Source organism: Podarcis vaucheri (genome assembly GCF_965113315.1).
Source record: "Podarcis vaucheri genome assembly, chromosome: 1".
Classification (NCBI taxonomy): Eukaryota; Metazoa; Chordata; class Lepidosauria; order Squamata; family Lacertidae; genus Podarcis; species Podarcis vaucheri.
Window position 1 is genome coordinate 106,792,598 of NC_138759.1, and position 13,765 is coordinate 106,806,362.

Sequence of the window (13,765 nt, forward strand, 5' to 3'; positions counted from 1 at the left end):
TGGGCAGCCAACAGACTGATCATCTGCAAGGAGGAGAAAGTGGCGACGTCTAGTTGACTCACCAGCCACAGGGCTCTTTTTGTCATGAATAAAGCCCACAAGTTCAGACAGTGAGCACAAGTGGTTAGTTTCAGTGAAGAGGGTGGAGGGGAACATCAGAAGTGGTCTTGCAGTAAGTCAGCTGATCCATCTAGCTGTGCTTTGAGTGCACTGACTGGCTGAAGCTCCCTGCAGAGATCTTGCAAGCTCAGCCTGTTCCTCCAAGATTAGGCTTGAAAGGAAGGAGATAAGCAACGGTAGGGCCTGGGCACAGCACTGGAGGCTCATCCATTAGAGTGAATGGGACCCCGCCCCAACAGCCTCAGATCACACTCTGCCAACCCCCTCCTGCCTCCTCTTCCTTACTTACAACCAGTCCGGGACACTGGCTGCCAGCTTTTTCCTCCTTTGTCTGAACTCCCTTATGAAACTCAGAGGAGGATGGAATCAAACCTAGAGTTAGTTAGCTTCATCTGCCTTTGTCTCTGGCTCCACCTGGTGTTGGTCAGCCTGTCTCCCACCCTACCAATCCCAGTGGGCATCTGCTACCACTGTGTGGCAGAGACTCCTGACAAACAAATCAAAGAACATCCCATTCTGATAGGCACCGAAGGTAAAAGATTCGGCGCAATAGAAAGCAATACATAGACAGGCAGGGATCACTGGTTTCGAGATAAAAAAATTCCTTCCAGTAGCACCTTAAAGACCAACTAAGTTAGTTCTTGGTATGAGCTTTCGTGTGCATGCACACTTCTTCAGATGCGAATAAAGTTTTGGGTCATTTACATCAAGCCCCCACCTTCCCCCAATGACATAAAATGAAATCATTATGCAGAAGAGCCACTTGAGAATTAATGGCACATGGGCAAACAGATCAGCTATGTCTGTTGCCATCTGGTGTTTAACAAGATCTGCATGTCGCTGGAAACCACCTGTGGGACATGTGTTTCAAGAGGTTTGGGAGAGGAACTAGGTTGTGGAGGAAAAGAACCAGTCTCTGGTGACCTTTCATGACTGGTTTCTGAGCCCGTCTGCATTGGGGGAACCATTTCTGTTCCTTGTATTTGCTGGTTGCTTATTAGCAGAACAGAAGCTATATTTGTCGTAACAGTGTAAAAAAGGGTCAAGCAAGGCTCCACAGCTCTTCTTGAAACTTGAGCAACTGAGACCTGATGTAAACAAAATGATCACTCTAAGCTGCTGACCTTTAACTTGACATGACACCTGGGCAGAAGAATGGACCCCCCCCCCAAAAAAAAGAAGCTTTCTGGAATAAAGAAAAATTGAAAAGGCATTCCTAGACACTGTTAGGGTGTGAAGTGCCATTTTAAAATGATCCAGATATTTTGCTTCAGTAAACTATAGCTCATGATCCTTAAATATGTGCCTGATTCATGTGGAAATGAGTGTCAGAGCATCCATTTATTCAGTCCAAATAAATTGTTCTTGCAACGCTGGTTTGTATCAATCAGATTTTGGATTTGTAGCTGGAATGAAGGGAAAGAAGTAGAGATATTAATGATGGAAACTTTAAAACTTGGTCATACCTTTGTGAACTAGTGTCTGAAACCATTCCACCACATTTGGATCAGATAGTGTTTATATTTTCCACTGCTGTAGCGCTATCTATCTATCATCTATCTATCTGTCTGTCTGTCTATCATCTATCTATCCAGGAAGCAGGGAAAAGGACTTCTACTGGGTGACTTCTTTTCAGTCTTCTGCTTTTTGTTTGTGTTAACGCTACTCTCCCTATCCCTGTCCCAGTTCACTGAATGTGTTTAGGCCAGACCTCTTGAAATGTTCAAAGTGCTGCATTCCGCATACAGTACCATATTTGTCTGATTACAGTTCCCATTCTGAAATGCACACCGTTCTAGGCACGACATACACAATAATTGGTGAGAGGAATCGCCATTAAAGACGAGCTTAAGTTTGCAGTATACTCTTTTTCCTGTTGGGAGTGAGCCCAATGAATTCAGTCAGTGGGATTTACTTCTGAGTAGACATGTTGTAGGACATCTCCTCTTCTTTAAGACGCATGCTCCTTACTCAGAAAACTTTATTTCTATTTTGTCAAGTATAATTCGTTCCCCACCTCCCACAAATTGTCAGGCATAATCTTGAGATGGGCTTAAGACATCTGGGTTGCACACAAGGCAGCAACATTGCTGCACATGATTTGTCCCTGTGCAAAATGAAGGGTTAGCACTACCAGTTTCCATTTTTTGATGGTTCTTGTTTTACAGGTGGCGTGTATGCAGTTCATCAACATAGTGGTTCACTCAGTAGAGGACATGAATTTCAGAGTTCACCTTCAGTATGAATTTACTAAGCTAGGCCTGGATGAATACCTAGATGTGAGTACTGCCTGCTTTGGCTTGTTTTGTACTTCGCTATGATTATGCTGAGAATTCATTGTTACTTTCTGTGTTAAAAAGAGCCATAGGGAGTTCTTTGCTTTTACTTTACTTTTTTAAAACAGCAACAATAATTGCCAGACATTAGCCATTCTAAACTAAAAAGTTTCTCACAAAGATAATCCAATGAATAATCAACCACCATCAATACACCCTGATCCACTGCTTGAGGTCTTTATGCAAGGGGAAAAACGAATGTTTCTCAGTTTTACCCACCTACCCTCCTCCCTAATCCCCGCGGCGGGGCGCGCTCCCGCTGCTCGGTCCCAGCGCCTGCCAACCTAGCAGTTCGAAAGCACCCCCGGGGGCAAGTAGATAAATAGGTACCGCTTACCAGCGGGAAGGTAAACGGCGTTCCGTGTGCGGCTCTGGCTCGCCAGAGCAGCGTTGTCACGCTGGCCACGTGACCCGGAAGTGTCTCCGGACAGCACTGGCCCCTGGCCTCTAGATGTGAGATGGGCGCACAAACCCCAGAGTCTGTCAAGACTGGCCCGCTCGGGCAGGGGTACCTTTACCTTTACCTTTACCTATATCTTATATTTTCCCATGGACTGGAAATACTTTTCCAGTATTTTATACTTTCCCCACAAATGGAGTGCAGCTCTCAGTCCCCAAAAGGTAGCCCACCCCGTTTGACCAATGTTTCCCATGCCAGTCTTTCCTTAGAAATGTCCATTCTGCCTTTAGGGCTCAATGAGCTAAATGCATGCTCCAGCTGCAAACGTCAGTGTCACAGGCTCCTTATATCAATTTGTTCCTTGACTGCCCCAAGCCGTGCCATCTTCAGAAAAAGGACCAAATTCTCTCACTAGTTTCTGTCGACCGGTGCCTGGTACTGCTGTTTTTTTTTGCTTGCTGAACTTTTGAGGCTGCAACCAGCCCCAAGTAAAAGCCAGCCACAAACCTGGAAGAAGTCAGAAGGGGTTTGTAGAATCACCTCTTAACGCTGCATTTTATGCACAGCGACCACCTGCTTGCAATGCCAAGAAAATCTGAATGAAGCCACATACTGTGCATACTTCTGGTGCAGTGACCTTTGCGCCAATGGAATGCTCCTGCTACAACGCACCTCCACTGCGCTGACCTAACTGCTGAGACAACTGGATCCATTTCAGGAGTCCCGGCAGCTCAACGCTCTCTCTGCTCCCCCGACTTCTCCTGCTCCCCACTTTCTTCTCATCCTTTTGAGAAGCAGAGCGACATACACCGCTCAGACCAAAACTGTGCTGACTTTTGAGGATTCTATTCCTTCTGCATCCCTGTGGTTCAGTTGGGGGAATCCTACAGTGGTTGCCTTCTTGGCAGCCGTGAGTTAACCACAATTGTGGAGATAGAAGAAGCAAAAGATGACATGGGCGTAAGTGAGAAACTGCTGTCAAGAGGAAGAAGAAACTTCAGTTGCACACTTGAAATCCCCCAGTGTCACTATAATATTGCTAATTTCTGCTTTATGTTGTTGCCCATTCCTCTCTCTGCACCCGCATCCCTTGTCTTCCTTGAGTTTTGCACACATTTTTAGCGCTCAACATAGGAAGCTGCCTTATATGACCAAGTCAGTTATTTGGTCCATCTAGGTCTATATTGTTTGCACTAACTAGCAGTGACTCACCAGTTGCTCTGCTGGCCTGGAATTTCAGATGGAGGTGTGGGTGTCTTTCTCTGCCTTCCATAGAGAAGCGTATCAAGACCCAGTATTTCATCTAGCTCAGTATTGTCTGCACAGATTAGCACTGGCACTTCGGGGTTTCAGACACCAGGGATTGAACCTGGGACCTTGTGCATACAAAGCATGCACTTCATTACAGAGTTAGGACCCACCTCCTAGAATCCATAGACTTTATAATGGGACACCTGAATTGTTTAGAAGGACAATTGGTTTTCTCAGTGCCATTTTTCTAGAAAAAGAGGTGCCAGAACTCTCCATGAACACCTCCCTTGTTCTCTCATAATGGCAATGGCGCCCATCTGAGAGGTGCCGGAACTCAATTCCAGTGAGTTCTGGCTGGGGGAAAAAAGCCCTGGGTTTTCTTAATCTACTCATTGCAGCCAACCTCCCAAAGGCAGGTCGAACTGTGATCTACAAAAACGTGGTTTGTTCTTCCAGTGATGTTCACCATGTGCAGCACGTAATTCTCACCCGGGTGTGGGGAGTGTCATCATGTGGCTTAGAGCTGGAGCTTAGAGTCCCAAAATAACTAGCCAGTTCCTTTTCATCTCAGAAATGGGGATGTCCATCATTGGGTTTGAAAAGCCAGTATGAGAGCGGCAGATGATATGTAATGCTGTGTTGGTTAAATTGCTTCCTATAGAATGAAGTCTAGGCTTGATGTATTGTAATCACATTGTCTGAACGTTTGCACCGATGCTGTGATATAAATTATAAAATAATACTGGCCTCTTAACATGAAGCAATGGGCTTTGGTTGGGCTTATACAGCAAAAGGAATATCTTTTTATTACTTTTTCCCTCTCGTACCTGCTATGAATTTGTGGGTACCAATTACAGTTAAGTTCTTGTGTCCTATTTCTCCATCTTGAAGTGTTTTTCATTCCTCTCTTCCCATGGTGCTCTATTATTAGGAACATTTAACATAGAGACATATTTTTTTTGTTGTTGCTTAGAATTCAGCTGTTCTTGCTGCTTTTTGGCTTTGTTCCATCGTATAACATAGTCAAGAGCTTCTTTCATGTATTCTGACAACAATACTTTATGTTCCATATAATATGCTTCTCCTGGTGGTACAGTGCAGCATGGGGACTATTTTTCGCATTTAAACACTCACTTACTCCCCATCCCAAGCTAACCCTTTTGAGTTATTTTCATTCAACCTTAGGCTAACAACCCCTCCCCGCTGGTAAGTTCAGTTCAACAAGAAAAACACTTTTGCTGGTATGGAAATGCCATAACAGCAGTGCTCTTAAAATTCCTTACACAGAGCCCCCTTTTAAGTCACGGTGAATAATGTGATGGCTATTTTTAAAAGTAACTCAAACAAATTGCTTTTTTTGGGGAGGGGGAGGGTTGATGGCAATTTGGAGTAGATCACATTGCCAATATTATGCATTTAAAGTCCACAACTGAACAAGATGTGCATGATTAACCTTGTTATCCAGCAGAATCAATGGGCGTTGGAGAAGGGGAAAAGAGCACACTATGGCAAGCTTCCGTTCATGGTTTGTTACTTACCCTGGCACGACAACAGCAGGAATGGTGGAGGTGTGAAGCATGGACTTTGGAGCACTGTGCACCCATTTTTTATTAAATTATTATTATTAAATTTTATTTATACCCCGCCCTCCCCTGCTAAGGCCAGGCTCAGGGCGGCTAACACCTGTATAAAAACAATTGATTGAAATACAACTTAAAAACAAGATTACAACACAACATTATAATGCAGCCTCATTTCAGTAGGAACGCAAATCAAAAACTTTTTTGGGGATGAAAACGTCAAGTCTTCACCAAGGCCAACTATCCAGACTGGTCCTACGTGGGCCAGAAAAAAGCCAGGGAAGTCCCCAAATAGGAGTTCTATCACAGAAGGAGAAAAGAAAAAGGAAGAAGGGGAGGGGATCAATTTGATTCCAAGCCAAAGGCCAGGCGGAACAACTCTGTCTTACATTTGCTGCTCTTTCACGTTAAACCATAGTTTATTTTCAACTATGTCTTACCTGAACCCAGGGGCCTGCATATATATTGTTTTTATTAGTAACAATGAAATCAATCATTTTAGCAACCTGACTTATTTAGCGGTGCTAAACGATGCTGTGTCCGCTGCCCTGATTTGATCTTCCAGAAACTGAAACACACAGAAAGCGATAAGCTGCAGGTGCAGATTCAAGCTTATCTGGACAACGTGTTTGATGTTGGAGCTTTACTTGAAGATGCCGAAACCAAGAACGCTGCCTTGGAAAGAGTAGAAGAACTGGAAGAAAATATATCTCACGTTAGTATTGGTGCTTTAAAATGTAGACGTTGGGGGGTCTTTCTGGAGGCTGGTTTTTATTTGGTCATTCGATTATTTATCTGGGCATCAAAATGTGATTACAAATGCACTTTATTTCGTTTATATCCATTACTACCAGTAAAGCTTTTGGTCTTCTATTATTTTTATTGCTACCTTGAGAAGAAAACACACACACTCTTAAAATATAAGGAAAGGCTAGTTTACCTGGATAATTGGTTTCTGTGTGATTTAATATTTTTAGTTCACTCTGCAGTGCTATGCCTGCTTTTATCTTGGCAATGTCACGGACAGCGTGCCTGCAAGACATCATTAAACAGACACTTTAATATTACTAGGAACTAAAGGAGGCAAATTCCTGTTAAAGCACAAGAGGTTTGAGCAATTTCTGTCTGGAAGTTCATTTAGAGCTGGACTGAAAAAATGTCCTTGCGATTTTAGTCTTGAACTTCATTTTTTGTCCCTGTTCCAAACTGTCACAAATGTGGAAAAAAATATTTACCTGCTGTATAAATGATGTTCAGTTTGTGGATTTCCCAGAAGTGCCCGAGTGATTACCGTTAGGGGCAGGATACGGAGATAATGGACCCTTTCCCTGATCTAGCAGGCCTGCTCTTTTTACTGCCTAGTAAACAGACAGTAAACAGGGGACGCGGGTGGCGCTGTGCGTTAAACCACAGAGCCTAGGACTTGTTGATCAGAAGGTTAGCAGTTCGAATCCCCGCCACGGGGTGAGCTCCCGTTGCTCGGTCCCTGCTCCTGCCAACCTAGCAGTTCGAAAGCACGTCAAAGTGCAAGTAGATAAATAGGTACCACTCCGGCGGGAAGGTAAACGGTGTTTCCATGCGCTGCTCTGGTTCACCAGAAGCGGCTTAGTCGTGCTGGCCACATGACCCGGAAGTTGTACGCCAGCTCCCTCGGCCAATAAAGCGAGATGAGCACCGCAACCCCAGAGTCGGTCACGACTGGACCTAATGGTCAGGGGTCCTTTAACCTTTTTAAACAGGTAGTGATGTTTGCTGCAGAGGTTTACTAAGATTTTTTGTGAACCAAACATTATCTGATTACTCTCTTAAGTGTTTATCCTCTCCCTCTCTGGGTTAATAAATATTTATAATTAAAACAATTAGAAAACACTCCTTTTAAAAAAAACCAGGGGCTGCATCCAGACATAGCCATCCACAATTGAAAGTGTTCCTTCCATTTGTGAAAGACACTTGATCCCAATGGCAGAAGGGGGAAAGGAAGCCATTTTGCACCAATCCTTCCCTGACGCTTCTGCCTCATTCCCCCCCCCCCCAGTCCTGGAGGACACTTCAGCCTCCTAGAAGAGATTTTCAGAGGCTGGAGTGGAGGTCTGGAGCTGGTAGGAGCAAATCTGGAACCAAATCTCATAAGGTTACAGTAGGCTTCCTCAACCTCGGCCCTCTAGATGTTTTGAGACTGCAATTCCCATCATCCCTGACCACTGGTCCTGCTAGCTAGGGATCATGGGAGTTGTAGGCCAAAAACATCTGGAGGGCCGAAGTTGAGGAAGCCTCGGTTACAGCCTAAGTAGAAGTGGTTACATACTCCCAACTAGAGTTTTAAAACTTACACAAGCAATTTTGTTAAAAAATGTTTTTCCTATTAGGTCCAACTTCAATATTATTAAACTGCATGTGTGTGTGTGTGTGTGTGTGTGTGTGTGTGTTATATCCATATGAATGAAAACTCCCTATATTAATATTGCATGTGTGTGGTCCTTGTTGTTCTCTGATCATGTTATTGACTCAAAACAGCTCTGGAGTATTTAATTTCAGCTGAATTACAATTCCAGATGGAATCACTTGGGAGAGCAGCTTGACCGAGAACTCTTGTTATAGGTTGGGTGTGTGTCTGCTAATTTACATATAAATTGCAGATTCCATGGACACATAGGGGGGGAAAAACACAAATAAGCAGATCTGTGTTTCATACCATAAAAGTGCATGCATAAATCTCTGTAGCTTCCAAGATATACAGTACTGTAAGTGTTCGCAAAGCATAGCTTACAGATTTAAAAATGTATTAGCTGCAGGGATCATGCTGGAATGGGGTGGTTGAGGAGTAGATGTCCCTACTTAAGAATTACTAGTTATCAGTTATAAAGGCAAAAAAAGGGCTGTGTTATGGGTGATCCTATCTGAAGTACTTGAACATGGCATCACTTGTGTTTGTCCCATGCCAAAAAAAGTATGTCTCCGAGCGGTTTTTTGCTTGCCCCATGCTTTTAGGTGTGGATCCAAGCAGTTTTGTCTTTGCCATGCTGCTTTCCCCTAGAAAACCCACTCTTTGCATGCCCAGACAGAGACTCTCCGACCCCCGAGAGACCACCAGAAGAAATAATGACTCGTTACAACGTGTTATGGAATTAAAATTGCCCACAACTTTATTAAACCTTTCAAATGTAGGAAGACCTTGGCTTAGGCATTGGGCGTGTATCCCTCCCAGCCTCACAGCTGGGGAACTGGGGCTCCTCAGGGTTAAATGGATGCTGGGAGGGTGCACTGCAAGACGCTTGTGTACGCAGGCAGCTCCCCTCCCCATTTCAGTTCAACGCAGGGGAGTTCACCAACAACCTTTCAGTGTATGGCCAGTGACTCACCTTTCACAAAACCGCTTTAACGGGGAACCCTGGAATCGCTGCCGTGTGTGTGGTGTGTGAGAGTCACCACTTCACACCCCACCTCCCCCATTTAGGGAAGATAAACTAAAGGATTCCGCCCAAGGCCTAAAACGGTCACTTGAGACTGCAAACTTGCGATCTCGTCGCCAAGACTACCTACACCTGAAAACCCATTAGCAATTCGACAACCATTCCTTTAGGCCATGCCTGATGTCATCCAGCCAGTGTTCATTTCCCGAGGTGGTGAGGTGCACTCCGTCGGGTCTTGAAAATTACAGTCTGTTGGTTTTAATGTCCAAATGCTTCACAACTCAGCCTCTGATACACAAGATTGCCAAGCAGATGGCCCTGTTAATTTTCCCCACCACGTAATACAACTCAAGTGAACCAGAGGGAAGCCTGCCCATACATGGTCCACTCGGCTGGCCCCGCTCTCACAAGCTGCCAATTGGACAGTTTAAACCAGGGTTTGGCGGGACCTCCAACCAGCCCAATCAGCTGGTGAGTCCCACAGGGCCTGGGGGTGCTGTGCACCACAAAGGGCGCCCACAGAGGGAGGTGTGAGCGTTCATTAGCGCTAAATCAGAACAAACTGCAATCCACGGAAAACTCAGTTGCCGTTTGTTTGGATTCAGTGCCAACCTGTTGGTTCCCCTGGGGAAAGTGGCAGGGCACATGGAAGTGTGGATGGGCCCGCCGTCAATTCTAGTGTTTGCATTTAGCCTCCCATTACTATCTATCTCAAGATTTCATTAGTTTCATAAAACGTAACTATGATGTTCACAGCCTCAAGAAAAATAAATGGAAGCTTTGAGTAAACCATTACTACCCAAATGAAACTTTGACATCTCTCTCTCTCTCTCTCTCTCTCTCTCTCTCTCTCTCTCACACACACACACACACACACACACACGGGTGACTCCCGCAGCTTTTGACCATGTAAATTCAACACCAAACCTATTGATCCATCAGAAATAGACCCTATGATTGTAAAGATTATGTATGGTTCCTATAGCTCTGGCAAGAGGCCTGTTCTTAGACATTTTACAGCATGCATAACTGAATGATACAATGTTTATTATATACATAATGCATGGCTCCGGCATGCAGTCGCCACTGTGAATGAATAAGCCCTTTTGCCAATTAACACTCCCCTCCCCCACCCCTTTTGTGTCTAGTTATCAGAAAAACTGCAAGATACAGAAAATGAAGCTATGGCAAAGATTGTGGAACTGGAAAAACAACTCATGCAGAGGAACAAAGAACTGGATGTTGTTCGAGTAAGTGTACTGAGTGCGGATTGTGCTGCTCAGGGTGCTCACTGGATGGTCAGCCAAGTTGCTCACAAGTATGTTGGACTCTAAAAACATGGAATCTGCTAGATTCACTGTTGCCCCCACAATTGGCTACAGTTCAGATTACTTGCAGTCTGCAGAAGTGATTTAATCCCAAAGTTTGTGGGCATGTTGGATCGATGAAGGTTTATAACACTTGGTTCCTTTCTGTGAGTCTCTTATGGGAGGACAGGATGGGAGGACAGGAAACCAGCCGATATTCTGTCACTAGTATCTTCCACCAGAAGTCAGGCAATCTAACCCAGAACACAATAGGATCTTATTGGCTTAATGGATTGGGTGTGCCAATAGTACATATCATAGAGTCTTCATTATCCTAGGAAATAATTTAAACCTTTCTGATATTGCCAGTTTGTGGCCATGATTGAGGTTCTTTATTAAAGATAAATGCAGTTTTGATGAAGATAAAGTGAGAAGTGCATTTGCCGCCACCATCAAACATTGCCTGACAACGACTCAGCTGGGAATCCCATGTTATGTTGTTCCTTCAGTTTTGAGATGATTCTGCATATCAAACACATGTCGATTCTTTACCCGTGGGCTCTTTTTTGCAGGAAATATACAAGGATGCGAACACACAGGTTCACACGCTGAGGAAAATGGTCAAAGAGAAAGAGGAAGCTATTCAACGACAGTCAACGCTGGAGAAGAAGATCCATGAACTGGAGAAGCAAGGGTCTATTAAAATTCAGAAGAAAGGAGATGGTGATATCAACATTCTTCCTGTTGGGGTGGCTTCTGGTACATTGCCCTCAGGGGCAGAAGCTGCCACGGGCACTTGTGGAGGATCAGTTTCTGGTTCTGCACCTTCGGTTCTGTTGCCCCCTCCACCACCACCCTTGCCGTTGTCAGAATCAGAATCGGAAGCAGGTGAGAAATGTTGCAGAAGAAATGAGATTTGCTCAACTTAAGGCAGTGGGGGTTAGCCTATCCCCCTCGATACATCAGGCCATACTTTGTGATGACCACACATGAAAGAGGCTGGGACCCAATCCAGAGAAAGATGCGGTGAATCAAGTGGCACTTAAGTGTTCACTGGCTATCTAGGCATCTTACCTTAAAAATATTTAATTAGAAATTAATTCCCTCGAAATCAATATGGTCTACTCCCAAATAAATAACTTTATGATTAGACTGTTATTGAAGTGTGCCAAACTGGCTCTGGATTACACCCTATGTCTTCATCATCATGACATGTTAGTGAACTTCATAATAATAATAAAAAGCAGTGGCAGTAATTGTTATTACTATAAGTAGTTATTACTACTACAACTACTACTACTAATAGTAGTAGTAGTATTAGGTATATGACACAATGTAGAGTAACATAAGCATGAAAAGGGAGTGATTCCTATACCCTGAGGAGTTTATCCAATCCTATTCTCTTCCTCTTCACTTTTGTTGAACGCCATCTTGTGTTTGAAGTCCATTCTACACATTGCATGATTTGCAAGGGTCTGCAAAATAACATCTATTTGGCAGCTTCTCTACTCTGCAGGCACAATGTATAGCAAAGTTCACCATGTGGATTGCCTGTAGTTGAGAGAACTCCCTTGGGGTGTGGGAGGGAGGCGGACATAGTTTGGTTGAATACTTTAAAATGCTGTTTTGTCTTTTTCATTTCTCAGTTGAAAATGGTCCTGTGACACCGCCAATGCCTCCTCCCCCTCCACCGCCTCCTCCCCCTCCTCCCCCACCTCCTCTTCCTGGCCCAGCTGCAGAACCAGGACTGGCCCCTCCGGTTCCACCCCCACCCCCACCATCAGCGCCTCCTCTTCCAGGAACAGCCTCCCCTACAGTCGTTTTCAACTCAGGATTAGCAGGTAAGAAGCAGCCAGTGTTGCTGGCATGCTATGGAAGTCCTATACACAATACAAAAAATGTCCTTAGTCAAAGAGGAATGAGTCAGAATGGATGTTATGAAAAAGTGCTCCAAAGTCTTCATTGCTTAATGAATCAAGGTGTCCCAGTGCTGCAAAACCTTAGCTGCAGCAGTGAATTAAAAGCAAAATAACTTTCTAAAGAAATGACAAGAGGTAAGGTGATGGCCTATTCTCAGTGGAGGTTTGTGGAGAGGCAAATTTTTTCAAACTAAAAATTGTGTGTTGTTTTGCTGCATCTTCTCAAAGGAGAGATGGTGAGCACCTGATGGAGCCAATACAAAGGTTGAACACTAAAGAGATTCCCATTCCTCCCTCACCATTCTGCAGATTATGAGTAGCTAGCAGAAAAATGCTTTGATTTTATTAAACTGAGGCTTTATACCATTGCTACAATCCCTTCATGTTATCTCACTGGTGGTGGAAAAGTGTTAGATGCCTCGCCTCAAACACTGAATCCAAATCTCCAAATTTGGGCTTCTGAAGATAGGAGGTAGGCATCTCTTAGAAAAGCATGAGTGGGTTTGCTAAGGAACTGAGCAAGCGATTGAATACTCGTTGGTATTTTACAGTTTAGGTCATGGAACAATATGATAATTGCAGACTTAGAAAGCCCGGGTACTCATCCCTAATATATATAGGTTTAAAAGCAGGTGGCTGGTTCTTTATTTTAAACCTTCTCTGATATCCCTTAAAAACAGGCAGAATTTGGATGCCTCTGTGCCATTGAGACATTTATTTGGAACAACAATAGCTTGAAGTAGCCAAGGCTAAAGCACTCAAGTGAATGTGTGTTCCCCCCGCCCCACCTTCCTCTTCCTGCATTGTGTCCAACATCAACAGTTGCTCATCCTCTGATAGTAGAGGTGAACTTGGAAGATGAGAGATTCAATTTCTGGTTCTTCAGTAGCATTGCACTGGCTGTGTAGCTCCAGCCTATTCTTCTCTCTCTCTCTCCCCCCCTTCAATTTACAACCCTTGGCTTGGTTTTGTCATTAGTCACAACCCTCTTTGCAAATCTGATGTTCATTCAGCCTGCTAATACTCTATCTATTGCCTCACTGCAATTAATACAGTTTCTGTTGACTTGAGCACAATTTGGAAGAATAAAAAAATCGTGAATCAGGCCGGCCCATTAACATCCCTGGACAAAACTTCATTAATGAAGAAAGACCCTCAACATAGTTGGAAGACCTAACACCAAAGTTCTTGGTTTGGTCCTGAGGCTGAATCTAGAGTCATTTTTGATGTCTTATTGAAAATGACAGCCACTGGGAACTGAAATTAATATCTGGATTTTGATCTCCTGCCTGTATATGAAGGGAATATGTAGCAGGGGGAAAGCTAACAAAATAAAATAAAAAACAGCCTGGCCGGATCAGGCCAATGACCCATCTAGTCCAGCATCCTGTTCTCACAGTGGCCTACCAGATACCTGTTTGAAGCACACACACAGGACCTGA

At 44.1% G+C, this 13,765-nt stretch overlaps 1 protein-coding gene across 7 annotated transcripts in view; it reads left to right on the forward strand.

Moving 5' to 3' along the window:
* The window catches only part of FMNL2 (formin like 2), a 187,877-nt gene that overhangs the window by 153,524 nt on the left and 20,588 nt on the right, over positions 1–13,765 (forward strand). For all 7 annotated transcript variants that reach the window (XM_082197881.1, XM_082197877.1, XM_082197879.1 and 4 more), the window contains exons 11-15: positions 2,289–2,399; positions 6,253–6,402; positions 10,246–10,347; positions 10,977–11,292; positions 12,051–12,245. In XM_082197881.1, coding sequence (XP_082054007.1) covers positions 2,289–2,399; positions 6,253–6,402; positions 10,246–10,347; positions 10,977–11,292; positions 12,051–12,245 — 874 coding nt within the window. The remainder of the gene's footprint in view (positions 1–2,288; positions 2,400–6,252; positions 6,403–10,245; positions 10,348–10,976; positions 11,293–12,050; positions 12,246–13,765) is intronic.